Source organism: Ooceraea biroi, chromosome 9 (genome assembly GCF_003672135.1).
Source record: "Ooceraea biroi isolate clonal line C1 chromosome 9, Obir_v5.4, whole genome shotgun sequence".
In the NCBI taxonomy this organism is placed as follows: Eukaryota; Metazoa; Arthropoda; class Insecta; order Hymenoptera; family Formicidae; genus Ooceraea; species Ooceraea biroi.
Genome location: NC_039514.1, coordinates 1,487,039 through 1,514,688, shown reverse-complemented (window position 1 = coordinate 1,514,688; position 27,650 = coordinate 1,487,039). Strand labels below are relative to the sequence as shown.

General features: G+C 41.4%; 4 protein-coding genes across 10 annotated transcripts in view; 3 read left to right on the top strand and 1 right to left on the bottom strand.

Annotated features, from left to right (window-relative positions):
- Positions 1–1,078: 1,078 nt before the first annotated feature.
- Positions 1,079–8,998, top strand: LOC105276239 (serine-enriched protein). Its single transcript, XM_026972325.1, is given in 11 exon segments — positions 1,079–1,402; positions 1,710–1,817; positions 2,000–2,037; positions 2,236–2,438; positions 2,513–2,648; positions 3,808–3,846; positions 4,530–4,647; positions 4,883–5,040; positions 5,133–5,264; positions 5,358–5,540; positions 5,652–8,998. Coding segments are annotated over 8 exon segments (2,079 nt in total). The 5' UTR covers positions 1,079–1,402; positions 1,710–1,817; positions 2,000–2,037; positions 2,236–2,241; the 3' UTR covers positions 6,768–8,998.
- A 412-nt stretch (positions 8,999–9,410) lies between these two features.
- On the top strand, positions 9,411–14,641 carry LOC105276238 (alpha-amylase 2). Its single transcript, XM_011333711.2, is given in 6 exon segments — positions 9,411–10,611; positions 10,708–10,754; positions 10,756–11,139; positions 13,432–13,816; positions 13,894–14,376; positions 14,450–14,641. Coding segments are annotated over 6 exon segments (1,686 nt in total). The 5' UTR covers positions 9,411–10,236; the 3' UTR covers positions 14,462–14,641.
- A 352-nt stretch (positions 14,642–14,993) lies between these two features.
- LOC105276237 (alpha-amylase) lies at positions 14,994–18,159 on the top strand. Its single transcript, XM_011333710.3, has 5 exons — positions 14,994–15,880; positions 16,197–16,627; positions 16,911–17,277; positions 17,393–17,881; positions 17,994–18,159. Exons 1-5 carry the CDS (start codon positions 15,710–15,712, stop codon positions 18,006–18,008), a joined length of 1,473 nt encoding a protein of 490 aa, XP_011332012.1. The 5' UTR covers positions 14,994–15,709; the 3' UTR covers positions 18,009–18,159.
- A 288-nt stretch (positions 18,160–18,447) lies between these two features.
- LOC105276236 (uncharacterized protein KIAA1522) overlaps positions 18,448–27,650 on the bottom strand; it is a 100,775-nt gene continuing 91,572 nt past the window's right edge. For 5 of the 7 annotated variants that reach the window (XM_026972331.1, XM_026972333.1, XM_026972334.1 and 2 more), the window contains one exon: positions 22,081–22,380. In XM_026972331.1, the coding sequence (XP_026828132.1) occupies positions 22,081–22,380 (300 nt within the window). Of the gene's footprint in view, positions 22,381–27,650 lie in introns of all 7 variants that reach the window. The other 2 variants (XM_026972335.1, XM_026972330.1) reach the window with 1 other exon arrangement.

Below are 27,650 nucleotides of genomic sequence, written 5' to 3'. Positions count from 1 at the left end.
ATCGAACCGTTTACCAATTATCGAGGGGTAGCTACGCAAACGAGAATGAAATCGCTCGTTATTCTCGCGCAGGCGTACTCGCCCTTACAGGAGGCGCACGTAGCTATCCGAGGGGTTTCGCTCGGGAAAACAAATGACGAAAGTCCTGCGAGGGTTGTTTCGCCGCGATTCATAGCTCCAAATTATGTTGACATCTAGAAATAATTTAACTTTCGTCGGTAAATTTCAAAATTTTATCCTGGAGAAAAATCGAGGTTTAGAAAATGAGTTATTCTTTTTTATCCTTTTATCAAAATACTAGAATGTATTTTTTAGCTAAAGTAATGATGAAAGAGAAACCGCAAGTTAAATGCTTTCAAGTAAGATGTGAATAACGAATGTGTAATTACAAGAAATTATAAATAACTACGCACGCGTTTAAAAGCATCTCGCAAACGAGCGAACGTGTTTTTTCGCATCTCCCAACCGTCTTGCAACTTGTTGCAATACCGACTTATATTGATTAAAAGAGAAAGATAGCAACGTCCAGAGAGGGATAAAAGTTTCTTCATCGACATGAATGATCCGGTCTACACTACCAGATCTGAGCTTGACCCGGATTCGTAACAGTGAAGATGATATTACCTTTATTTTCGCGTTATAAAAATTGATTATAGATAATATTAAGCTACGCGATATCCAAGAAATATCTAAGAAACAGATTCGAACATGAAAAATACTTGCGACGGAATATTCCTTTTTTAGAAATATTTCACAATAAGCAGAATCGCCATCTCGGATAAAAATTTGTAAATCTAATCAAAATTAAAATTTATCAAGTGGCCTGTTAAATGTTTCGTTCAAGTCATTAATTATATCATCAACAAATTATTGTATATTGAGACATATTGAGACTAGCGAATATCTGCAAAACAGTCACGTACCATATCTGGATATTATCAGATAAATATCTAATCAATCGTCCAGATGAAGGATCTCTATCTCGTAAAACTATCCTTCTTCCGTAAAGGGAGAAGGTCCTCCGGGTCGAGCCGGCGCAGAAACGGGTGGTGTCGACGTCGGTCACATGACGCAGGCGCCGCAACGCTATTTCGATGCTTCATCGACGGGAAGCTTCGCATCTGTCCGGCTCTTTACTCGTCCAGAGACTTCGCTCTGTGCCCTCTGCAACTCGTACATCCATTTACGAGTCCAACCACCGACGTGTCCGGATCATTTGAGTCTTCCATTCGAAAAACGACAGTTCGCGTTCGTCTTCCTCCGTGGCAACAACATTTCTTCCATCTTCCTCTTCCGTGAAAAAAAGGGCGGCGTACGCACGGACAGGTTTATTCTGCTGGAAACTCCACGATCAATCTCGCGACGTTGATTGCACCTGAAGCTCGATACGCCAGATTTCTAGGTACTTGCACCGTGATTGGAGTGTCTGATAAGTTTTATTAATTTCTATTCTCAGATATTATCTTTGCGTGTTGTCGGGCACAATTATTATTTAACATATTTTTTAATTTTTGATAAGTGTATTTACATCTCAATCTGCCAAATTATGTTGATGTGTGTGCTCAATTGCTGTGTCATATCAATGAGGAAGAACGTATTTAATCTGTACAATGGTTTACTTCTGAATGACTCGCTTTACCGTTTACGACGTGTTTTACAGCTTTAACATTAAGTAATTAAAGTTTTTGTCTTGCATATATCCGATTTAGCTAATGACCGAGTGATTTCCTGGATAATATTCGAGAAGTGAGTTAAAAGTGTTTTTTCGGGGCAAAAGCAGCCCGGCAAGCGAAGAGGCTCCGGGACCAAAGCAACAGGTAATGTTCATCTTTCGTTCTTTTCTTTTCTTCAGCTTCTACTAGGAACAGATTTATACAATTAGTTGTGATGCATTTAGCTATACATAAAAACATGTTAGAAACATTACCCTTTTAAATGGCAGTTTATGGATAAAAGCGTTGTTTTTTATGCAATCTCTTCACACGCAATGTATTAGAAGACAGTGATATTTTTATCGAAGCCTGCGCACTGCTAACCGTACGTAATAATTATAGAGCAAATTATTTACATATAAGCGTTGTTTTCATGTGTGACTAATAAGTAAAATAACATACATAAATTTGATGATAGAAACGATCGAGTTTTGGAAAATAATCACGGAATTGACGAACTGAATCAGAATTGAGATAATAAAATTCTGATAATAAAATTTATGTCACGTGATATGAACCGCAGGAAGATATGGGCCCAATGCCGGAGGCTTCAGGATCAGGGGTGGCCGACGAGTCGGATTACTCGACTTTCGAGAATAAGACCGGCTTGGCCGAGGACATGAAGTTCTTGGCAAGTATGCCGGAACTTTGCGACGTAACTTTTCTGGTCGGTGATACCAGGGAGCCCGTTTGCGCCGTGAAAGCTGTGCTTGCGGCCAGGAGCAGGTTCGTGAGAAATACCCTTGATCTAATTGAACGTCCAATGAATAAGAAAATTGCTTCTGTTCTTTTATTTACAGAGTCTTTCACAAGATGCTATATCAAACTCCAAGTCCTCAACGTAAAAAAGATCCGCCGGCGCGAGAGAACAAGATACGGCTTTTCCTCAAACGTAGTTCCGAGCCGTTGTTGAATTTACAGAATGCAGCGCAACAGGTACTTGACAAAAAGAGATAATATATAATATTGTCATTAATTATAATTTATTTCTCTAAAAGTCAATAAGTGTGTATATACTAAATATTAAATAACAAGACAAAATTATATATATACAGGGTGTCTGACATAAGGCGAAAAACCTCTCGCCCACAGGTAGATCTCGTCAAACTGAATTAAAAAGTCTTGTACCATTTTGCAAACAACCACGTAAAATTTCGAGTAATTAAGTAAAGAAAGTTCGCTAATTCAGCGGAGAAGAGTGAATGCGAGAGAAGAATGAATGAATAACGTAAAAAACGACTAGTCCCGCGCGCGACGTGAGCGTATTTCGAAGAACGCGATAATCAGCGAGTATCGGATTAAAGCGACAGGCGAGACGACTTTTTGTGATGTATATAAGAAACGGCTAGCTGAGCGCGCGACGCGATAGCAGCGAGTATCGGATTACAGCGGCAGGCGAGACGACGCTTCTAAGAAATACGACACACTTTCTCGGCAACACGAGCGCGTGAATGAGACGCTGAGAAATTATTGTCCACGCGTCGTCTCGCCTGCCGCTGTAATCCGATACTCGCTGTCGCGTCGCGCGCGCGGCTAGCCGTTTTTTACGTTATTCATTCATGCCTACTTCCCTCGCTGCCAATCGCGTCCGCTGAATTAGCGAACTTTCTTTACTTAATTACTTAAAATTTTATGTGGTTTGCAAAATGGTACAGGACTTTTTAATTCAGTTTGACGAGACCTACCTGTGGGCGAGAGGTTTTTCGCCTTATGTCAGACACCCTGTATATATATATAAAATTTATATATAATTATATTGTACATATGTCACATGTATATGGAATAGATATGGACAATTTTTCTCAGACATAAAAGACCACGTTCGATACACAAGGTGTCCCACAATTATTTATGTTTTTCCGAGCAAAATTTATGATTATGAAGAATCACTAATCAATTATTAATTAAACTATGTTAGTTCCCTAATTAATAGATTGTCTGAAAATATTATATTCAATAATCAACAACAATTTAAATGTGTCGTAAAGTAATAATCTTCTTGTTTCGTCTGGGGCATTTTGCGTATTTATGGTCGTCTGGAACGTATTTTTATCAGGATAGAAATAGTAAGTGTGCATTTGTATGTGTCGTGTAGCGGTCAGGGTTCACGCAGCAACTGGCCCCCATCCAAGAGGTACTTTGAACGTCACACTTTTACATACAATTTTATAAATTAAAAGTTTGTATCTCATTTTCAATTTTTCTCTGCATCTCTCTTCGCGATATAGATTTTCTTCCCTTTTTCTCTTCCTCCTTTTATCAACTTTTGTTTTCGCACTTTAATCATTTCCGCGACTCTGTACTCTGTACGTTGGGTCTTTTCACAAATTAGGAATGTAGGAAACGTTTCGTAGATAACTATTTCAGATTTCTATGTTAACAAATCAATTAAGAACTTAATCTGTTATTTAATTCTAACACACCTCTTTCTTAGCTATTCTTTTATCGTAGATAATTTTATCATAGATAACTGCCAAGATTGATGTTGAATAGCCAATAGAATTTACGATTACAATTAGATTATGCATAAACAATTAATTATTCCTCTCTTTTGCATGATCTATTGAGTAGAATCCTTATACATAAGTATCAAATCCACTGTAGTTGTATTATAGATTGGCACCATTACGATATATTCACTATTCAGGTAGTTTGTACATATCGGCACTCTCATTTTCGTAATTTTATTTACTATTACACGAAGTTTTATGGACCATCATGCAAGTCGCTTAGCACGGGTATTTAATCTGAGCTCTCTCCCACCTAAATATCCTTGTATTGTTATTTAGATATTTAATTTTCGCTTTTATACCGTAGCCGCAATCAAATCAGCATCACACACTGATTATCGAAGAGTTCGAGCCCGATGTCTTCCGGCAGTTGATCGAGTATATTCATACAGGATGCGTGACACTGCAACCAAGGACTTTACTCGGTAATCAATTTATTACATTCCAACCTCAATGAACTAAGTACGATGTTTATTATTTTTCTCGTGATTAATCATCAGTCACTGACAGTTATTTCCTGTTATTATATCTTATCTATCATCCGCGACCCAATTATCTAATACAGATAGACGTTCATGAAATAACACTCTCGTCAAATGTTTTGTGTCGCACATAATCATTAAACCAATTCCTATACTTGATAATATGTGTCCTCCACAGGTGTAATGAACGCCGCCGATTATTACGGATTAGACGAGCTTAGAAGAGCCTGTCACGGTTTTGTTCAATGCTGTATAACCGTTGATACGGTCTGTGCTTTGCTAGCATCAGCGGAACGTTACATCCAATATAAATGCACGAAATCTTTGGTTCAAAAGGTAAAATTGCAAACATTCTTATACAACCGTCAATCTTAATAGTTTCAAGTATTGAGTAATATATCGTATATATCATGCGACTCTTTGCGAAGGTACTGGAATTTGTCGACGAGCACGGCAATGAGGTATTGAATCTAGGATCCTTCACATTGCTACCGCAACACGTGGTTCGATTAATCCTCGCCAGGGAAGAACTACGCGCAGATGAATTTACGAAATTTCAAGTAATTCTGTCATAAACGATACTAATTTCGTAATTTCTCTAATTCAACGTTTATTCAAATTACCTAATGCCTCGCGTAATTTCTCACTTTCAGGCCGCGCTAATGTGGAGTAAAAAATATTGCGACAACAACCAGAATATTCCGCTGAAAGACGTGATAGGTAACTTTATCGAGTACATCCAGTTTCACAAGATCCCAGCCACCGTACTGATGCAGGAAGTGAACCCGTTGGGTCTGGTACCACCGGAGATCATCATGAATGCGCTGGCCTACCAGGTGCGCGTTGCTTTTCCTTATACTTCCGTGGTGCGTCATGAAAAACAATCTTATTTGCTTAATTAGGCTGCGCTACGATTGATGGGTTTCTTTAGGAGAGATTTGTTGCAGGCAGACCCAACAAGTGTCGACCCCAGGAAACTCTCCCCCCACAGAGTGAGGAGACAAGGTCGCAGTATGTCGGTTCAATCGTCGCTGGATCCGTACGGCAGCAACACGACCCTGAGCTCGAGCGGGTCCGACGCCGGATCGGATCAGAAACAGCATTCCGGTAGCAACTAACCTCAGGCCACGGCCGCACTGTTCGCGGCCGTTTCGGATGAACCTCGACGAAACGAGGATATTTGCGGCTCCGACGAAGGAGCGGCATTGACGGACTACACCGTCGTACGAGAAAGGGAACAGAGAGAACGGCAACGATCGCTGCGACAGCAGCAGCAGGAACAGGAAGTCATTCAGGTTCAGGTTCAGGTTCAAATCGAACAGGAGCCGCAGCAGCAGCGGCCGCAAGAATCGCCGCAACAACAGCAAACAGAGCCGCAACAGCAGGAGACGCAGCAGCAACGTCAGCAAGAACAGAAGTTGGAAGAAGAGCAGCGAAAGGAACCAGGTCATCTGCAGAAACAAGTACGTCAGAAAATAGAAAAGGACAGGGAGCAACGGAAACTTCAAGAGCAGCAGCACCTGCGTAAGCTGCTAAGTAAGCTGGAAAGGGATCAGGAGATATTGCAACGAAGACTGGAGCAGAAAGAGGAGTTACAGCTACGGAAGCTGGAAATGGAGGAACTAAAAAGAAAATTGAAGAAGGAGAAGGAGAAAGAGCAACAGATTGAAAAATTGAAGATGGATAAAAATGCAGAAGAGACGAAGGAGAAGAAGGGAGAACAGATACATCCGTCGAAAGATAAGCAACAGTTACCAGAGGGAGACGTTGAGGAGGTACAACCGCAGAAAGCCGAGGAGCAACAAAGAGATAAACCACTGGAAGCAGGCGAGCAAGAACAACTGAGCGGGCAAGATGAGAGAATGCGAGAGACGCTCGCGGAACCAACGCAACAGCAGAAAATCGAGGCGATAGCGCAGCAACAGAAGGAGGAATCGCAGCAACAGCAACAGCAGCCAGGAGTTTTGCCGCTCGAGGGAGTCAGTGGGCTTTACATCAGAATAGTGCTAAGGCACGAAGGTCGCGCGAATTTGGTTTGGCTGTACAAAACGCATATATTCTAAATTCCGATGACACGTCTCGCCGCTTTCGTCTTTGTTACATTGGAACGACCACGCGGCTGTAAGGCTATATGGCTCTACGATTTATCCATCCATGTTGAAAGATATTGAGAATTATTCAATTACGAGGCGCGACGTACTCGCCAATCGAAACGTTATATACTGATGCGTTATTGGTACTTTGCATCGCGGGGTTACGTTACATCTTAAGAAAACGCGCGTTCTCTCCGACTTCATTTTCAATGTCGACATAAAAACGACGCGCATTAGAACATCGTGCATGTAATCAGCTTCTTTTCTCAACCTGTACGACGTGAGCGTCAAGGTTTAACGCTGTATCCGGCGTCGCCAGTTCTAGATGTAATAAATCAGGGGATTTCGTTAGGCTCGATTATCCATAGTCAGGAAACAAGACAATCGTGCCCGTGTTATTGTTGCAAGAAAAAATATGTATCTGTTAAACGTAAAATATGCAAACATAACGTAAAATATGTGCATGTAGACGAGAATGCATCCGTTGCTTCCTTCATCATGCTTTCTCTCTATCATTGGTGGGCACTATCGTTCAATCAAATGGATGCACCGTCGGCAAATGATTACTTTGGATTAATTAGACAAGGTATAAGTGTACCCGAAAACGTATTTTGTTACATAGTTGTTCTGATTTGCACATAATTTATCTTGTGCAATTATTACTTCTTGTAATTCCTAATTTATTACAAATTCTATCTCTACATATCTATATATAACAATCTAAATTATACCCTGTTATTTTTAATAAATAATTGTTATCATTTATTGACAAAGTTAGCAAATTGACTTATTGTTGAATTTTTAAATCGAATTATAAAACATATCCGATATTGTTATAATGTCGATTTTAGATAAATTCTATCACACTAAAAAAGCCTTGCAAAGGCCTTGAAAACAATAAGCCAAGTACATAAAAAATCCCAACTTATACGCAACAAAACAATATTTATTATAAAAATCGAAACTGCATATCAAATCAATAGTTAACTAGCCTAGAAGCAATTCAGTTTCAGTATTTTATCCAAACGTTTTCCATACTCTCTTATCGCATGACGACATTGAAGTACTTGGCGGGTCGCATTGGTCATGTTTCAGATAAATTCTATATACGCTTGTTAATAGATTTGATATTATAGCCAAGATGTGAACGACGGTTTGGCAGTAACAAATGACTCCTGGAGAGTTCGATGTTGCCACAGTCGCTTCTGTAGAGATTATTACTCGATAGTAGGACATTCATTTTTTTCCAGTTGCACTATCAATTACCAGAAAGCAGAGATCGTAGCAAAGCTACGATCCCGAGAATAAAAAAATAAGATTTGAATACTTGCCAGATTAATCTCATTGAAACGAGTGCTATTATCGTAGCAAAGCTATGATCCTGAGAATAAAAAAAAAGATTTGAATACTTGCCAGATTAATCTCATTAAAACGAATGCTCTTATCGTAGTTTTTAACTAAATGCAATTGATGCATGCTGCTGCAATAAGTTACTCGTTACATTTCAGTCTGTTGTAAATAACGAAAATATATATGCACTAAAGGCACGCGCGTGTCTTTATCAACAACGTTCAATATCAGTCTAGTAGAGACTATAAAAGCACTTTAATTTTTAAATACGAAGCTTAAACGCGTAGATTAAATATAGAACGTTAGCGATAGTTAACTAACACTAAACGCAGCTGTCGCGCTACTGATAATGTTTTATTACTGTATTGTCACACATGCAGCTTGATTGCATAGGTGTCAAGGATACGTTTATGAATGTGGACATATTTACTTGTCTATGTGTCGGCGTCTGTTTGTGCGCAGCGATATTTCTATTGTTTTATACGTAAGATGTATGTAAAAATATATACATATAATGTCGTTGAGCAGCCTAATGGCGCAAATTCCTCGTTGTGCATTGTTAATCTATATGCGAACAAATTGAATGTATGGAAACACAAAGCACTGTGCAAAAGTTATTTTCGCTTGTTTAAGGTGGCTTCAATTAAAATTAATTAACATGTTCACTGTCACCGACGCGCAGGCGCGTCCGATTATACTTTGCGCTTGTGCTATCAACATTTCTAAGCGCCCAAAATTTTATACTGTCTGTCTCCATGACTTTATATCGATTCTACTCTAAAACGACTTTTTAAGAAAAATATAATGAAATGTTTCTGGCAAGAATAAAATGGATAATTAGTGATAGTAAACGTGTTAATTTAATGATTCGTTTAAGAGTTTGCTATTTTACGCGTTTCTATGCATAATTTTACATTCCTCCTGTTCAACATAAAAACTATGCCGCACATAAATTCGTTTCTACTCGAAAGTTGAAGTTATAAGAGAAAAGATAAGAGAAAGAACGAGTCTTATATGAAATTGTATAATAAAGTTCAAGTCGTTAGTTAGTTCGCTGGCGATCGGTATAATTCTATCTAAAGTTCGATCTATTTACTGCTGTGATATACCATAGCCAAATCAGTCCGAAATATAAATAAAAGGAGACGTGATGTTAGAAGAATCTCTCATATTATTCCTCTTATTTTATGACTCTTAAGGATACACGGGACTACGGGAGAGCTCGTTATTAGCGCCCAGGTGGTAGTAGAAGGTAACGCAATTCCCACAGAATTGTAAGGGGCTTCAAAGCTTCAACATTAACTGCCACTGCTTCGACGGCTGATATCCACGTTGTCTACCTTCATCGTAGACGTGAATCTCGCGTACCTCGCACGTTCAACACCTGGATTACGCTATTCTACTTGTTCTGCCGTGTTCCGTAGCGCGCGCAGTAAATGTTGAGCGGTCGACATAGTGATAAATCGCAGACAAATCATCCGAAATAAACAGCGAAAGAGGCGTTACGCCAGAGATCGATGAATATCGTCGTGACACCTCGCACCGGTGCCTCTCTACCGACCTTGTTCGCTCTCCCCTGATCGACTCGACTCGTTACGAGCGTCAGATGGCAGGCGCATCATGAATAATTATACTTCCAGCATCCCGGCCACGTTTATGACGTAAGATATCGCGAGATTTAGTCCGTCCCAATCTGCCAATCGCACCATCTGCCATTGGAGCTCGTTCATGTTAATAGCCTTTTAAAAAGGCTGATAATCTCAAAATGTCAACCGATCACTCAAAAAATACGATTCAATTAATCATAATATCGTATGGACAAGTCTTAGACAGCGGCAGAGAATTAATTAAGTCTTATTTAAAATTTGGCCAACGTTTACGATGAAAAACACTGTCCACATAATTTGTTTTCATCATTATGTCCCTTCTCACTCCCTTCTGCGCCATATCAAACAATTTGTACGATGCAGCTGTAGCACAACAATCGTTAGCCGTTCGGAATCGAACCACCACAACAACAACTGTTCAACTACATCGCTATTACCTTGACCATCAGCAATTAACGTCATTTCCTTGGAAAGAATGACAAATGCAAATGCATGACAGTTATCAGTTTTTCTCTAACAACACTAGTGACATATGGTTATCGCCTTATTATCAAGTACCATCATCAATAATCGTAAGCATTGACGGCGAGTTGTATCAACATCATAGCTTTCTTTCTATAAATTGTTCTGTACGTCATATCAAGTCCAAAAGATTACAGTCAACTCTCGTATTGAGCCTAACGATGTCGTTCGTCGTTTTCAGTTTTACGTGCTTGCTAGTGATCGCTCTCGCCCAGAAGGATCCGCATTATGTAGACGATAGAACCACTATGGTTCACTTGTTCGAGTGGAAATTCAATGATATCGCCAAAGAATGCGAAGATTTTCTCGGCCCGATGGGCTACGGGGGTGTACAAGTACGTATAATCAATTGTATTCTTGTATTATTATTATCATATCATCATCATCATGCTTTCCTTACGTTATTTTATCACAACTTCACGTTCCGCTAGGTATCTCCCATAAACGAGAATCTCGTGATAAAAAACAGACCCTGGTACGAGGTACCAACCGTTCTCCTACAAGATTATCACTCGATCCGGAAACGAATCCGAATTTAAGGATATGGTAAGCAGGTGTAACAAGGTGGGTGTACGAATATACGTCGATGTAGTTGTTAATCATATGACGGCGGATGTGCAACCCGCATACGGTACCGGCGGTGCATCAGCGAAACCGAGGGATTTCAGTTACCCGGCGATTCCATATAGCTCTCAGGATTTCCATGTGCCACCGTGCGCAATTCAGAATTACAATAACGCCACTGAGGTCCGAAACTGCGAACTGTCCGGTCTTCACGATCTCGATCAGAGCAAGGAGCACGTCCGAAACAAGATAGTCGAATTTCTCAACAACGTCATCGATCTTGGAGTCGCTGGTTTTCGGTAATTATTTTATATTTCGTTACATACAATCTCATTGAAAAATTCATAAGTGGAAAAAATTGATTCTTTCTCTTTTATATAAAAATCACCCAATTTGTGCAAAGAATATCAAAGACATTTCGCGATACCGGCAGCCTGAACGATAACGAATTCTTCGGTAGCGTATTGTCTGTAATTTGCCGCAGTCAGCCCGCGAGTTTAACTGCGCGGAAAATATATAAAATTGATTAAGTCATTTGTACAACAACGATTGCGTTTTATCGATAATCCCTATCTGCGCGAAACATCAGCGTGCATCGATGAGCATTCCGCGGCAAAATATGCGAATGAGACATAAAATCCAAAGTGCAAACTCGCGAGATGCTCTCTGCAGTCACATCCTTACCCGTTCTCTCTCCCTCTCTCCGTCTCTTATGAGTCCCTCTTTCTTCCTGCATCGAGGATGCGCCGAAGACTGATGACGTTTAACATTAAACCGGACGAGCAGTGCGGCGCGGCACTGACAGAGGCCGGCTCGTCTGGTAGCATTAATAAATGAGAGACATCAGCTTTTAATTACGCACCTTGCTCGTAATTGTAACCCGCAGCGAAATCGTACCATCTCGTACCGAACCGGTGGCTTTATAAGCGAAAGAGCGATATACGCGTCGGGAATGATAACGGGGCGCGCTGCCGTCTTCGGGATCGTGCTATGTATCGCGTTCAGGGAATGCAAATATTTTATGTACGTTTCGCGGAGGAATGTAGCGATGTACGCGCGTTGATCGCGAGTATTAAGAAATCGTGACAGCACAAAAATGCTTAAGGTCACTCCGTACACGAAGAAGAGAAGCTCGCCGACGCGACATATTTTAATCTGTCATAACGAGCTCCTTTGTTAGTTATTACCTGGACGACGAAAAAATTTATAAATAATATCACGCGCGAAAAATAAAATTATTTTACTAAATAAGCATATTGTGTCACTGTAATAACAAATTTTTTCATTATCAATGTTTTCGACGCAACAGTAAAACTGTAAAAGACATTTGAGAACTAAACGAATTTGCTTCAACACTGGATTCCGCGCCCCGCACCTCCGCGCCGCGCGTGTCCAGAAGCAAATATACTTCAGATTGCACCATGAAAACAGATTTTGCTTTACTATAATCAAACAATTGATTACAATCACGATTTCTTACAATGAAATATGCAGTAAACAATAAAAGTTTTGCCGCGAAAGCAAATTCCTCCCCTTTGTGCTTTCGCTTGAGATTGTAACTGTGACAAACATAATACGATCAAATTATCGCGAACAATCATACGATAATTTTATGCAACGTTATTCGAGACAGGATGCCGTGAAGAGAGCCGTAATCTTATTTCTTCATGACAATCTTGTAACGTTGATGTTATCTCTCTCGTGACTGTGCCCACTTCTTTACTTTAATCGAATTAATCCTACGTCCGTTTTATAATTACAACGACAATTTTATCTCTACTATAATAATATATGATAATGCAATTAATAAAAGTTTTAGATAAAAATACATTTGAGCAAATATAAATAATCCGACAATAATCTGAGCGTCCCAAATAACTCGATCAATTAATGCGCGGAGTCCCTTTCGCGCGGTAGCTCGTAAATAAAATAATTCTTTACTCTAACTATCGCGTGTTAGCCAGAAGTAAATTACAGCGGGAATAAATAATGTTACTTGGCCATATCATTTTCCACGGGTTGCAATGAACTTTGACCTTTACTGCGTTAGCCACTGTGTTGCATGCGGTAGCAAAAAGAGCCTTTGGCAAATACAGAGGTGATTACCGCGAATACGATTAAATTCAATGGAGTTCGCGGTATCCGCAGCCAAACGGTAAAAATCTTAATTGACCGAATAGCGTTAATTAATTAACGAGCCGGCTCCTCGACAACGCTCATAATTCGGCGCGGAAATAACTGTCTGGGATGTTGAACCCTTGACCCGAACCGCGTTAGCTACCGATCCCGCCTTCATGCCTTCATGCGAAATAAAAACTCAAAATTAGCGGCCATGTGTAATATGATATCTGCAATAAGGATGACAAAATGTATGGAAACTTTTGCATTACTCGTTGCAACTTAATATCACGCGAATAAAGAACTATTCCATTGACTTTTTTTATCCCGAAAATTAGATGTGTCCAGCAATACTTATTTGGTATACTTGGTATACTTGGTAGCAATATGAAACATTACTTATTAACATTAATGTGTTAGAGTTAGTAGATATGCTAGAATATCTCATTAATCTTTTCCGTTCTATTTTTTAGCATTGATGCTGCCAAACATATGTGGCCGCGTGATCTTATGGTGATTTATAACAGAACGAAAAATTTATCTACTGAAGCTGGATATCCATCAAACATATGACCGTACATCTATCAAGAAGTGATCGACATTGGTGGCGAAGCTGTCAACAAGTACGAGTACAATGGCATTGCAAATGTCATCGAGTTTCAGTACGGTATTGTTTTGGGCAGTATGTTCCGTGGCCAAGATCAATTGACAAGATTGCAAAATTTCAACGACTCGAATGTCTGGCGATTGCTACCATCCGATGACGCATTGACCATGATTGACAACCACGATAATCAGAGAGGCCATGGTGCCGGTGGATCCACTATCTTGACGTACAAGGACCCGAAACCGTACAAGGTGGGAAACGATTTTTATAAATCTGAACGAGATTTAGCTCTTTCGCTAAGGTAATACGAACTTCCTGTTGCATACAGATAGCGGTTGCCTTTATGCTTGCCTTCCCTTACGGTCATCCCCGGGTCATGAGCTCTTACGCATTTAGTGACCCCAGTCAAGGACCGTCAGCGAGTTCGGACGGCAGCATCATCTCGCCCGAGATCTCCAACTGTCAGTGCACCAACGGCTGGATCTGCGAACACAGATGACCGCAGATCTACCACATGGTCCAATTCCGCAATCTCGTAAACGATGAGAAATTGGAGAACTGGTGGAGCAACGGAGCTAATCAGATCGCCTTCTCTCGCGGCGCCAAGGGTTTCGTGGCCTTTACCGTCGAGGGTGACCTCCGCAAACGGTTAACAACTGGATTACCTGCTGGCAAATATTACGACATTATTACCGGAGGCGTCGTGAACGGCAAGTGCAGCGGGAAATCGGTAGTGGTCGACAATGATGGGAGCGCTAACATTGAAATTTTGTCAAGCGAGTCGGAAGGCGTACTTGCTCTTCATATTCAGGTGCGATAAAAAGCGATAAATAAAAAATCGCATGATATCATGCATATTAATATCAATCCTTATATTATTGCAGGCAAGACTATGAAAAGCCCGTCGTGAGTGGTGTGCTTTTAAAAACAATATTTTATGATCCATGCATGGTCAGTATCGAGTTACGCAGATTATAAATAAAGTATAAACGTAGTATGTACAATTGCAGTAGAATCTAGATGCACAAGCATTATTATATTGTACATGCAAATATATGCAAAGATACGCAGCAAAATAATTTTTGTTTATTAGAGGCGTTACTTTGAAGAAAATATAATATCCTCCTTTACTCCAAGATAAATGATCTCCATAGATAAACGAAACGCTTTTTGGCGTATTAGATTTTCTTTATCTAAATCAAAACATATTGTGTTCAGAAAGATATCGATCAAAATATCTAATAATACGTATCGTACGATAGATTAGGCTTGACAGCGAGATAAAATTTAATTGTTATCGCTTTACTGAATTTAAGTCTTCTTGAAATTTTTATTATTATCAACATGTGTTGCCTTGTTGCTAAACTCTATTAGCGATTCTTTTCATGGACATTGATGTACATCAATATTATATTCAATTAATTTATTAATTCCCCTTAGGGTTATAAGGTGCTTTTTCAGGGCGCATACCAAACCCTTTACAATTTTCCTTATAAACTAATATCTTATTCTATTCTTATTCTATTTTTTTTTACATCAATATTATATATATATATGTAATATTATAAGTATATTATGAACGTGACAGCTCTATAAATGGTTTATAAACGCAATTATGCAACAGTGAATTCAAATCAACATGTTGATATCTTTAATGATAATTTGATACAGGAAAAAAGGCCTAATAAAAGCAAGATATCGAGTTATATATATTATATAATCTTTCTTGTACTATTTTCTGAAAATTCCATAAAGTTTCCAAAAAAGTTCCTCTAAAATTAGAAAGCTTTCACATTTCCCCAGGTGGTCGATTTTGTACTTTTTTCCACAAATCTTCACAGAATGGCTACAGTCAGATAAGACTAATTTATGCAGATGTTATTACAGCTGCAGCCTTGATCGTGCACAGTTGATCGAGAGATGACTAATTAATTAATTACAATACAGTAAGAGGTATTGATCAACCTATATTTATCCAATAAATGTATTTTATCGGCACGGTAGTGGGATATAATATGATTGGACAGAAATTCTTGGTAAAATACCACGTGAGATCGCAGTCAGCAAAGCAGCGTTGACCTTCGGACAGGCGCCCGGTGCGGTTATATATTTCCGACACCGAGTTCGCGACATCATTGTGCAGAATGCAAGTGCTAGTGTGCACGTTAGCGATACTGTCGGCGGTGGCCGCTCATAACGACCCGCACTATGTGCCTGGCCATGATGGCATGGTACATCTCTTCGAGTGGAAGTGGCTGGATATTGCGGCGGAGTGCGAGAACTTTCTCGGTCCCATGGGATTCGGTGGCGTGCAGGTGAGCGACGCCGAAAAGGGGAAGATGAAAAATAGGGAGCAATCGAAACATTGTTAACAATTGAAACAATTATAGATTATCTATCTGGATTTTTGCGAATTTTTCAAAAGTTTTGAGTTGTGATTAAATGTATGGACGAATTAATTAAACACAATTGGTGTTATAATTAATCGTCGCCTGAACATGTATTTTTCGTGTTTCTCAGAAGTGCTATTTTTAGGGTAGTAAATTTTGCGCCTGGACAGGACAGAGCAATACGTTGATGCCTCATGTAGTATTGGGCGCGCGCGATTAGAATCTCCATAAATTGCTGCAGGTTTCTCCAGTTCAAGAAAACGTGGTCATAGGCCACAGACCATGGTGGGAACGCTACCAGCCTATATCCTACATCTGGCACACGAGATCGGGTACGCCGCAGGAATTCAAGGAGATGGTACGCCGGTGTAACGACGCCGGCGTAAGGATTTACGTCGACGTGGTGTTCAACCACATGTCCGGCGATCACAATGACGCGATGGGTACCGGTGGCTCGAAAGCGAATACGTACAATTTCAGCTACCCGTCGGTGCCGTACACTCGAAGTGATTTCCACACTCCTTGCGCTATCACCAACTATCAAGATGCGGTAAATGTGCGAAACTGCGAATTATCCGGCCTGCATGATCTTGATCAAGGGATCGAGCATGTCAGGGAGAAGATTGTTAACTTCTTGAACGGGCTTATCGACGTTGGCGTCGCTGGTATACGGTAATAATAAGCATTTCCGTAATCTCTACGTGATTATTATAAATTATTCCCGTCGCATTATTTTTTTATCAGTATTTCGCGAAAGAGCGACGTTCTACGAAATTTTTATCGTACACTTTTCTTATAATTTATCTCTTACTCATTTGAGAATAAAAGCAAATTTTAATAATATTATGAATTAATTAGACATATAATAGAATGATACATGAAACGTGCTTTTGTTGATGTTTCGATTATTATCTGAAAGAGAGTCCTATCAAATCCTATTAATTTTTTATTTCAGAGTGGACGCAGCTAAACACATGTGGCCACGTGATCTAAAGGTAATCTACTCTCGGCTGAAGAATCTCAATCCCCAGCATGATTTCGCCGTAGGTGCGCAACCGTATATATTTCAAGAAGTAATCGATTATGGTGGCGAGGCGATCAGCAAACACGAGTACAATGGTATTGGCGCGGTGACAGAATTCCGTTACGGTATGGAGCTCAGCAACGCCTTACATGGAAACAATCTGTTGAAATGGTTCGTCAATTGGGGAGAAGCCTGGAATCTCCTACCATCGAAGGATGCTCTGGTATTCATTGATAATCATGACACTCAACGGGGCAATTCCAACATACTTACCTACAAATCGTCAAAACTGTACAAGGTAAGTGGTTTTCAAAGAAATTATGAAAAGAAATATTAAAAAGATTGAGATAGATGAAGAAAACTCAAATATGTATTTATCTCTAAATACGGATTCAAAGTGACGAGTGTTGTAGATGGCTGTCGCTTTCATGCTGGCGCATCCATACGGAAATCCACGTATTATGAGCTCCTTCGACTTTACTGATTTCAATGCAAATCCGCCGCAAGATTCCAAGGGAAACATCCTGTCTCCGATTATCAATCCCGACAACACCTGCGGCAACGGCTGGATCTGCGAGCACCGATGGCGTCAGATTTACAACATGGTCAATTTCCGAAACGCTGCGAATCAAACCAGCATCAGCAACTGGTGGGACAATGGCCAAAATCAGATCGCTTTCTGTCGTGGAAAGGCCGGGTACATCGCGATCAATGGTGATAAGTTTGATCTGAAGCAAACTCTATTTACTTGTCTACAACCCGGCACTTACTGTGACGTTATCTCCGGGAACTTGGAGAACAATAGTTGTACTGGAAAAATTGTAACAGTGAATGAAAATGGTATGGCATACATAGAAATCTTAACGACAGAGGAAGACGGAGTGCTCGCTATCCATAAAGAGGTAAAATATTAAAGTAAAATGACAATTATTATAATTTAAAGAGATTTAAGCAAATAATATTTTTTCTCGCAAATTACTTATTATAGCTTTTAACAATCGATTATTTTTGCAGGCGAGGTTGAGATAATAAAGATATTTGGATGAGCAAATCTCAACAATTGATGTAACATATCTATTTATAACAACTGGATTCATATTCTAGACTATTTACCTTATTAAATGAGATGTAAATATAATATAGAATATTGTTAATAAATCTTTAAACAATCTTGAGAAAATCAAATTTTAATAATATTCTATTAAACACTATTTAATTGTATAAAAGACTAGATGTACTTACTCTAGTAACTGAAACATAAGCGTTTATATCAATAGAATGCTTCGTTATCAATATTTTGATTAGCGTAATACTATTTCTGTTTACTGCTTTATCAAATGCGATTTCCATTACGTCGCATCGATTGATTGACACATTTTATCATCACAAAAGTTGTTATTAATGGTAAATAGAATTTATGAAAACATACTGGTTGTTGAAAATAAAACCATAGAACGCATATTTTTCAACAAAGTTTATTTTAACAGAAACAATGTACTGTTTTTTTCCTCTTTTCACCATTAATTTCTACTATACATGATATGACAGTTAATCGTACGATAATACACGACAGGTTCGCGATGGAGAAATAAAAGAGTCGGAGGGAGATCAGGGATGAAATGGGATGGATACATATTGTAAAACCGATCGATTTTAAGATCGATTTTCCAGAGTAGAGTATACCGAAGGATGAGGAAAATCTGGAAATATCACAAAAAATTGCCTTATCGCCTGTTTTGCCATCTCTCTTTAATCTGTATGCGAGATTGAGTGATCCTTCGCTAACAGTATCGATCATCGTTTATCGATGTAATTCTTCCTTTCTCGTCCGTTTTTTTCCATCGAGCAGAAATGCTGCACGAAATAATTAATACGTAGCGCTTGTGATACGCATTAGTAGCGCATGAATCTCGACTAAGATACTAAATAAAATACTACGGGACATTTGTAGAAGCACGACATAAATAAATGCTTAAGCGTTATGTACAGTGATCTTGTTTAAGTAAAAGCCGCTAAAGCTCGATTAGTGTTAGCGCTCCCGAGTTCGTTATACAACAAAAGATATTCCATTCAAGACAAGGGAACAGCTTTCCGAAAGTCTATTTATTAAATAACAAAGAAAGAAATGTTTTCTTAATTGCATAAATTATGTATGGATGTACATGATTTGCAACATCATATCGCTAATGATAAATAAGAGGCATGTAAAGATGCTGTAACGTATAAATATAATATTTCCCTGCATAAAATAGAAACAAATTTAATGTCGTAATTACATGTCTAATTATTATATCATTAGCTACAGAAGATACAATTTCTTTCTTTTTAATTAAAAAAAAGTTTAATAACAAATCTTATTGCTAATTTTTTACGTTGGGTTTTGACACGTTTAAAACGTTTCAAAATGTTGCGCTTTCAAATATTCTTGCATTTTCTTTGACGTAACACGAGCCTCGGGAGCGCGGACGCACGTGTCACACACGTGCTCGGACGTGTACATATGTGTCTCGTGTACGTATGTGTCTGTATATAACATACAATTAGAAGTTTATATAGTCTGCAGTAAATTCAGGCTAATGTAAATCTAAAAATACTGCTCGTCTTACAAACTGATTCATTTGCCACACCTGCTTTCTCTTACGAGTGATACGCGGAAGCGCGGTTTCGCATCGCCCTACCACCATCCTATGTCTTAATCGTTATGTCGCAAATACAATAAGGCAACGGATACATTTCTAAATAAATAGACGTTTACGTTAAATCTGGAAAATTAAAGGGGACGAAATAAAAGGCGCTAATGTACAATTCCCTACGAGCTATAGGGGTCCGTCGCACGTGAAATGTGTCGTTGTCGTCCATATATTGCGCGTATGTATGTGGTGTATGTGTGTGTACGTGTGCGTGTATATGTGTGTAGGATTTGTGTATGCTCGCACATGGATTTTACTTTTGCACGTGGAACGTTAGCAAAAATATAATTTAGTATATTTATCGTATATAAAAAACTTTGTTAAAATATATAAAAGAAATAACGATTTGAGCAAATACGTATCTCTCCTATGGTAGTTAAAAGTTATCGCGTCGAAACGTATTTATTGTTATTGCACGTAAGTCTCCCTAATTAAATCGTCATTTTTTTATATATCTACTTACATCCATTTCACACACGCATTCTCGCACGCGCGCATTAGTTTCGACATATGTACACATGTACGTGTATTCACACATACTCTTTTCCTTTTTATTCCTTTCTTTTCGAAGTCAAGTTGACATTTTTGTCGTTTTCTCTCGGCATTTCGAAATGCCATACAAAAACGTGACTTCGGCCGTTACGATCGCCGATTGACGATCCAAAGATGTAATTCCAGATAATCGAGAGTAATGCAACAAATTATCGCACACTGAAAACTAATTCGATTGCGATAATCACTCGACGACATCATATTGGAAGACTTTACAAAAATAGGCACTCAGTTGATTGATTTTCGATTACTTTTTCCATCTCGCAAATATTAAGAAGAAAGACTTGAATGCGTTTATCATTAAGCTAATTTTTAATAGTCGACGTAACACACTAAATCTTGAGAGACATTACTCGGAAATAAATAAAATTTTCTGCTCTTTCTAAGTATATGAAAGTTTTAAAAGCTGTTATAGAAAAATGCAAAGTCTATTAAACATAAATCAAATCTATATATTTCCAGAGATTATGATCAAGCTATTTAATTTAATAAAATAAAAGAATAAAATTTAATCGGAAATGTTTAAATAAAAAGCTCTCTGGTGTATTTGTCATTGTATGATGGAAGACAATCGTTTATTTTGCAACACAAATTAATATAAATAGAAAATAATAGTGTGTTACATATTCAGCATTCTTACATAAAATTTACTCACAATTTCCCATTTCTCACAATAATGCAAAATGTACTATTTAAGTACTGGAATTGCATCCTATATAAAATAATCTATGTTTTTATATAACTGTTTTCATGTAGAAACAAATCATTGTATAGAACTTCGCGGTATGATAATTTTATTCGTGAATTTTTTTGATGATTTTGACAACAAATTATCAGCTCTCTCTTATTTTAGTATTTTGGAATATTTATCGTTTATTTACTGATTGCGATTCTTCTTGAAAATATAATACAGTATTCTAAGCGCAAAAATTGTAAATGTGTTAAATCTGAAACATTTAAAAGTCCTTATACATAAATATATCATCTGCATATATATTTAGAAATTTTTACTGACGAATATACATCCGTAATACATATGCTTATGTTCAGAAATTGTTATTATTTTACTAATTCTTCAGCTTCCGTACATAGATGTATCCTCGTAACGATATGTATTTTACCATGATTCGCAGTTAGACTTTGCAAACTTCTTTCTTGTGACTATTTAATTTGCTCCTTATTCATACGTATAGAATTTTCAAAAATAAAATTCTCTTTTCTGTTTCTCTCTTTTCTCAATTCACCTATTTAAGTGTTACTCAACCAGAGTAACTTGTCAAAGACCAAACAGAATTTACGTCTACAGTTTTACGGTATGTTATTAAATAACATAACATGTCTTTGTCATTTCGTATTATTGCCTGAGTTCTACGTAACTCACCATCGCGATCCAAGTTTCCAGTTTCGTCTGCGGTCCTTCAGGTCTCTACAGTTTAGGCATTAGTTTATTCCGATATATACTCGACAAAACGCTCAACAAGATTTCTGAGCATTCAGTTCTGTATGTCAAAGTCTGTCCTCTCTCTTCTTTTTTCATGTTTCCTCCAATGCAACCTTGAGTGGGCCCCAGTCTAAATTCTCCTTGCTAAAAGTCCCTCCGAGCACTTAATTACTGACAACAGGCGGAGTCTCCATACTCCCTAATGTACAAAGTCTACGAAAGAGGTTTCTTTCGCTTTGTCGTTCCCGGCGTGTCATTGTTTGATAGGCTTCTTGAAGACGACTTCCGGCTTGCGTATCGGACGCGGTACACGCCGTTCTATCCTGAGGGCCCGATTCGGGTCCGGAGACAGTGGCGTCGAGGTCATTCCGATCGCTGCCGTCTCCGACCCCAACGGGGGAGTCTCCGCCATTGTTTGTCAGTTGCCGGTGCTGCTGGGTCGTCGGCCCGGTGTTTGCTGCTGTTGTTGCTGCTGTTGTTGTTGCTGCTGCTGCTGCTGTTGCGTCGCTGCCGCGGCCGCGGCCACTGCGCTCAATGCCGGTAACGGCGTTTGATGGCAGTGAGCGCAGTGGAGACACACCGTGCAAGCACCGAGCTTTCGAGCTAGCATCGCACGCAGCTTTAGGGCTGGACCGAGCTTCATGCCCATCGGTCCTGTCAAGTGATCTTCTGAGAGCAGCGGCAACGAGGAACCATCAATACGATGCTCCCGGAAATTCTACAAGCAAAAATGTGATATCGCGTTAGCGATGCACTTTGAGATTTGCACGCGAATTCCGTTGGCTCCAAAATAAGGATAAGGATAGAAACCGTTATAGGTAAAAGATTTTATTTTTTAATATTAACGCCTCCTCCTTGACAAATGACGCCGGCTATAAAAATTTCAAGGTACTAATGTTGTTAGAATACTGTTAAGAAGCCATTTTATTAAGAAGACATCAATTTCCTTATCTTGCGAAATTTCCCTAATTCTTAATCAACGCCTCCGATCGACTTTGTCAGATTACTCGTGAGCGATGAATGGCGACTTATTATTGAAATTTGCGGTATCTGAATCCTGCGAGAACGAGTCGCTCGTTCGTTAACGCTACTCCTGTATTCTCGAGCGGCCGATGCCTCCGTATGCGGCGCGGTACGTATGCATACACCGGCTCTCTTCGCGCTTGTTCGTCGGCGGCGTGGCCCCATCGACCTCCGACCGATTCGAATCGTGCCCGAGGTGAACCTCTTCGCGCGCGGCAGCTGCAACTGCATCGCGCGGAATCTCGCGAATTCGTCTCGCGCGAGACGCGGTCGGCGCGGCGGAGAGACGAGCCATCATTTCCGACGGCATGCAAAAAGTCAATCGGTCCGAGGAGGAGATAGGAGAAGAACGCGCAGAGAGACGCGAAACGGAAGGAGGTAGGAGGAGAAGAAAAAAAGAGAGAAAAGGAAAAACGACAACGCAGACGCGTTTCATTCACCGCACCGGGGGCCGCACCTCGCGTAATTGCAGCTGCAACGACCGCGGGGTACAGCGCGTGTACGTAAACGCGCGAGCGCGATCGTGGACGTCCCTGTACGCTCCACACGTTCGTGGAATACGGTAATTGCTCGGCCCGCTTATGAATGAAATATTCAGCGGCGTAATGCGAGTCGCGCACGCAACGGCAGACCGGTCTCCTTCTTCGCGCATGCCGGCTCCTCGCCGAAGGAGGGGATCGGGATCGACGTGGAGATCGAGGCCGCGCATTCATGCCGCTGGGCATTCAGGTCTCTCTCTTTCTCTCTCTTTCTCTCTCTCTCTCGCTCTCTCTCGCTCTCTCTCTCTCTCTCTCTCTCTCTTTCTGCTCTCGCGGAGATAGCGTCTAATTGGCCGGCTTTCGGAGGGTAGGTGCGAGGATAATTTGTCATTGAAAAGAGCGTTTGTCGATCTCCGTGCCGCATCGACATGCGGGCGTCTTTCCGATGTTCGATTCGGACGGTGCAACACCGCAAACATGTCGAAATTAAAACATTGAGTTTGAATTGTCTCCTCTTCAGTGTCTTCTAAGTTTAACAGCGGAATTAAGCCCGAGATAATCCTCGCGGTAACAATGCGGCTCGCACGATCGCCGACGGTAAAATGCGTAGTCATTGATTACGGTAAATTGGCTCCGTACTGTTTCGGATTCTCGATGCATTCACGATGCTAACGGTACGAATCAGCCACGCGCGAGAGAAGCCGCCTGCCTCTTCACGGTCGTCTCGCATAAAACGTTAATTAGTAAAGTCGTTCACACGACGCGCCAGAAATTGTTCTCGCCGCGGTACCGTGCTACGTACAATCGTTTTGTACTCGACGCGAGAGCTTGGATTTTTATAAACGGCCATTTAACGCTAATTAAGGAGAAGGAGGCAATTTGACGTTTCGATCATTCAACCTCTTGATCTTGCCGGTAATCTGAACCGTAATTTAAACCGTTGCAAAATTCATCGAAATTCATTGCATAAATTCTTTCTGTAATCAGATTAATAATCGCAATTATAGAAAGAAAGAAAGAAAGAATTACAGATAGATCTCATAGTTTCCGGACATACCTTACGTAACGCGTCATTAATTATCCGCGTTCCAGGAGGAACGGATAACCCCGAGCCGAAGATGACTTATGAACTGGACACGTCCGTTTAATGCGCGTTGCATACATTAAAAGACGTGTCCACCCACAGCTCGACGAGGTGCACGCCTCATTGTTTTCGTGAGGCACTTTCGAAATCTCGCGAAACGAATGTGCGCGGCACGGCCGGCCAAGCCGCGCGGCGTGGCGTGGCGCAGCTGCAGTTGCAGGGAATATATCATCCTCGTGTTGCACCGCGGGCGACCGGGCGCGCACCAAAGGCCGGGTAACGAAGACAACCTATATTTTCTCCACCCAGTTCCAAACTCTTAAGGGCAAACGCGATCTCCGGCTGGTCCTGCATCAATTATACCTTCCACAAACACGACGTTAGACCCCTTTTCCCCTCGTGTACCCGTCGTGTTGCACGAGCGCGAGGGGGCTCGGGAGCATGTGTTATTAAATTATTCGCGCGTCACTGCGCATCTCGCAAAGAGGGATATCGCCTTCTCAACTTGCGCGCGCGTAGGCTTATCAGATATGCCCGTCGGGCCAAGAGGCGTTAAACGGAATTTAGACCGGTGAACATAGAAATGTTCGTGTAACGATATAAGCGCGCGTTGCGACTCGTGATATATCGTACACCTATCTCGGACGTTTTTCTCGAATACGATCGGTACACCATGCAACCACTAATTTATCGATTAGGCTGGAAGAGAGAGTCGGTGTTGGCAGACATTACGCGTTACGCGACAAGTCGGCGTAAATAGAGTATGACAATCTGTGTTACCTTTGTGTGCGAAAGAGGGACAGTGTCTTGAAAAATCGACGGCAGCATTCATGAATATCACTTTTTCTCTAATTATTCACCGGCAAATTAGATTGGGCGTCAATAGTGCCGACATAAAATTCTAACACCGTGTCATATTATGTTTCAGCGCGAACCCACTATTCTCTTGTAACCCAATGAATTACATATTACATGTGTATCTCACCTACGCATCGTCGGCGCAGCATTGCGTTGCGCCGCATGAAACTCGTTTGACGCTAAACCGCCGATCTGACACGAGGAATGAAGCATTAACCAATAATAGCGAGCGCGGCTGTAACTTTCGTTGGCCGCTACCGAGGCCCCCGGCTGCTACTTTCGCGCGGGATCCCTTATATGGAGAAGCAACGGCCGCGCGCGAAGGGCAGAGTGCGCCTGCACTCGCGCGTGCGGAATTCTGCGCGGTCGGGACGAACCGAGCTTGAGAATTCGCGTTGGCGGGCTCGCGCTGTAAATTCCACGCGCGTGTTTTCGTTCCGCCGCGCGACCTCGCGCGGAATTGTTCCGTGAGAAAGGGCGATGCCACCGGTGTATCAACGAGGTGCACCAGTGCTGAGGACGGAGACGATTCGCCTCGCACCGGCGATCCGTAATCGGTCGACGAGCGTGAGTATTGTCTCCCGCGATAAACACGTTCATGAGGCCAAAGTTGCGTCACGTAATCTGTCCACGGCTGCTGCTGAAAATCGCACGATGATATAATCGGTCAAACAGCGCGTGATTAGAGAAACTTGTCAGATATTTCACGGGCGTTACTTCTCAGTAAAATAAAATCCGTTTTCTCAAAACAAACAATCTTGTTGCTGAAACGGAACGTGTGGCCTCTGTGGTTCTTCCACGAAATTTAAAGTGTAATCCAGAGGTCACGCATGTAACTACGTCATTAAACGCGTACGATAATGAAACGCTTGAAAGTCCTGCGTCGAGAATCCGGAGGGAACCCGTCCGAGTTCTGACACTGCGCCACTGTGCGAGTGCTCGCCCGCGAGGACCGGTGACCCGCCACGCCCTGTCGAGGTCGTCGCGCGCCTCTCTCGCCGGCGCGGCCACGCCGCACCGATCGGCGTGCCGACGACGACCGGTCAACCTCACCGACGACCGGCGTGCTGGCACCGGCCTAACCAGATCAACATCCCCCCGTTGCACTCCCATTGCTCCCTCCATGCGCCGCTTCCAACCGCCGCGCCGCTCGTCCTCGTTTCTCCGGCATTCTCTTCCTTCCTCGTTCGCATCCTCGCGGATGCGCCGCGTACCTTCATCGTACCTTCCACTCGTCTCGTTTCTTGCTCGATACGTGATGCTCCTCTTTTTAGCGTCAGCATCACCGTCGAGTCGCCCGGCGATACCTCATGGAGATAAACGCGCGCGTCTGGGTGAACCGAATCTACATTCCGGTGGTCCACCTCCTCGTCAAATCGCCAAATGTGGCGGTTGATCCTCGCTCTCCCGTGTCCCGTGCCCGCTTTGTCCCGTTAATGTGCCCTTTTCTCCATTTCGCCGCATCGAGGAACTCGCGCAATAACGCCGACCACACCCATTTTATCGCACGACCTCGTAACATCGGCGGCTCATGTTTCCCGCGCGGATTTTCCTCCCATTACTGTCCCAGCCTTAATTTGAACGCTAGCTGCCCGGAAACTCGCAACTTGCCTCCTAACTATGCGCTGTCCAAAGCTGCACGTTTATCGAACAACATATGATTATAGACGTTGGACGTCGTTCAAGCGAAATAGAGGCGCAGACAAATGATAAGAAAATTGTAATAAAAAGAGAAACACAGGAAAGCCAGAAGAAAAAAGTGGATCTCTGGTGAATCTCGATCGGTGCGCGGCTTCACGGACAACGGTCGTGTCGCCGCGTAATTGAGAGACATTCAGAGTGCATTAGCACCGTCCGGTAAGAGGCAGGCAGGCGTATTAATTGCTCATCAGCGGTAATGAAGGGTTTGTAAGTCGATATTAGCATAACTAACAGGTTTCCCGGTAATGAAGCCACGCTCACGGCCACAGCGCTCATCTTTATGTCCCCCGGGACCCTTCCTCTCGGGCGGCCGCGAGTCCCACGGAACGATCGAGCTGGAACGAGTTGGAACAGAACGACCTGGAGTCAGCTCGTACGAACGACGACATTTCCGCAATGAAAATCGAGGAGGGATAACGAGGACAATCCGAGGCGGCGCCATCCTACTTGGCGCGCTGGCTCGTACGATCGTGCAGAAAAGACGATTAAGGGAAGTCAATACGAGCATAAGCAATGCAGTTGGCATTGCTCTGGAACGCGACATTTCGCGTACTGCTTCGTAAATTTCTTTTAAAAATAACACAGGATTAGATAAAAAATAATATTCTTTCGTTTTGCGTATGCTGCGGTTGACCAGATCTCGTCTTATATAAATGTGCTAGCAGCGAGACGCGATTTAACGATTGCGGTTATTTGTAGAGAAAGTGCTGGTATCAAGGCTCTACGCGATTGCACTGCATAATGTGGTATCACGATCTCGTTATCGAATCGACCTTTCGCGACTTCTTTCTTTGCAACCGTGCGCGATACTTTCTCCGATTGTTCGCGTGGTCGAGTCTGCTT

Coding starts and splice junctions, on each gene's coding strand:
- LOC105276237 (XM_011333710.3), top strand. CDS start 15,710: ATGCAAGTGCTAGTGTGCACGTTAGCGATACTGTCGGCGGTGGCCGCT. Junction 15,881..16,196: donor TGGGATTCGGTGGCGTGCAG/GTGAGCGACGCC, acceptor AAATTGCTGCAG/GTTTCTCCAGTTCAAGAAAA. Junction 16,628..16,910: donor GTTGGCGTCGCTGGTATACG/GTAATAATAAGC, acceptor TTTTTATTTCAG/AGTGGACGCAGCTAAACACA.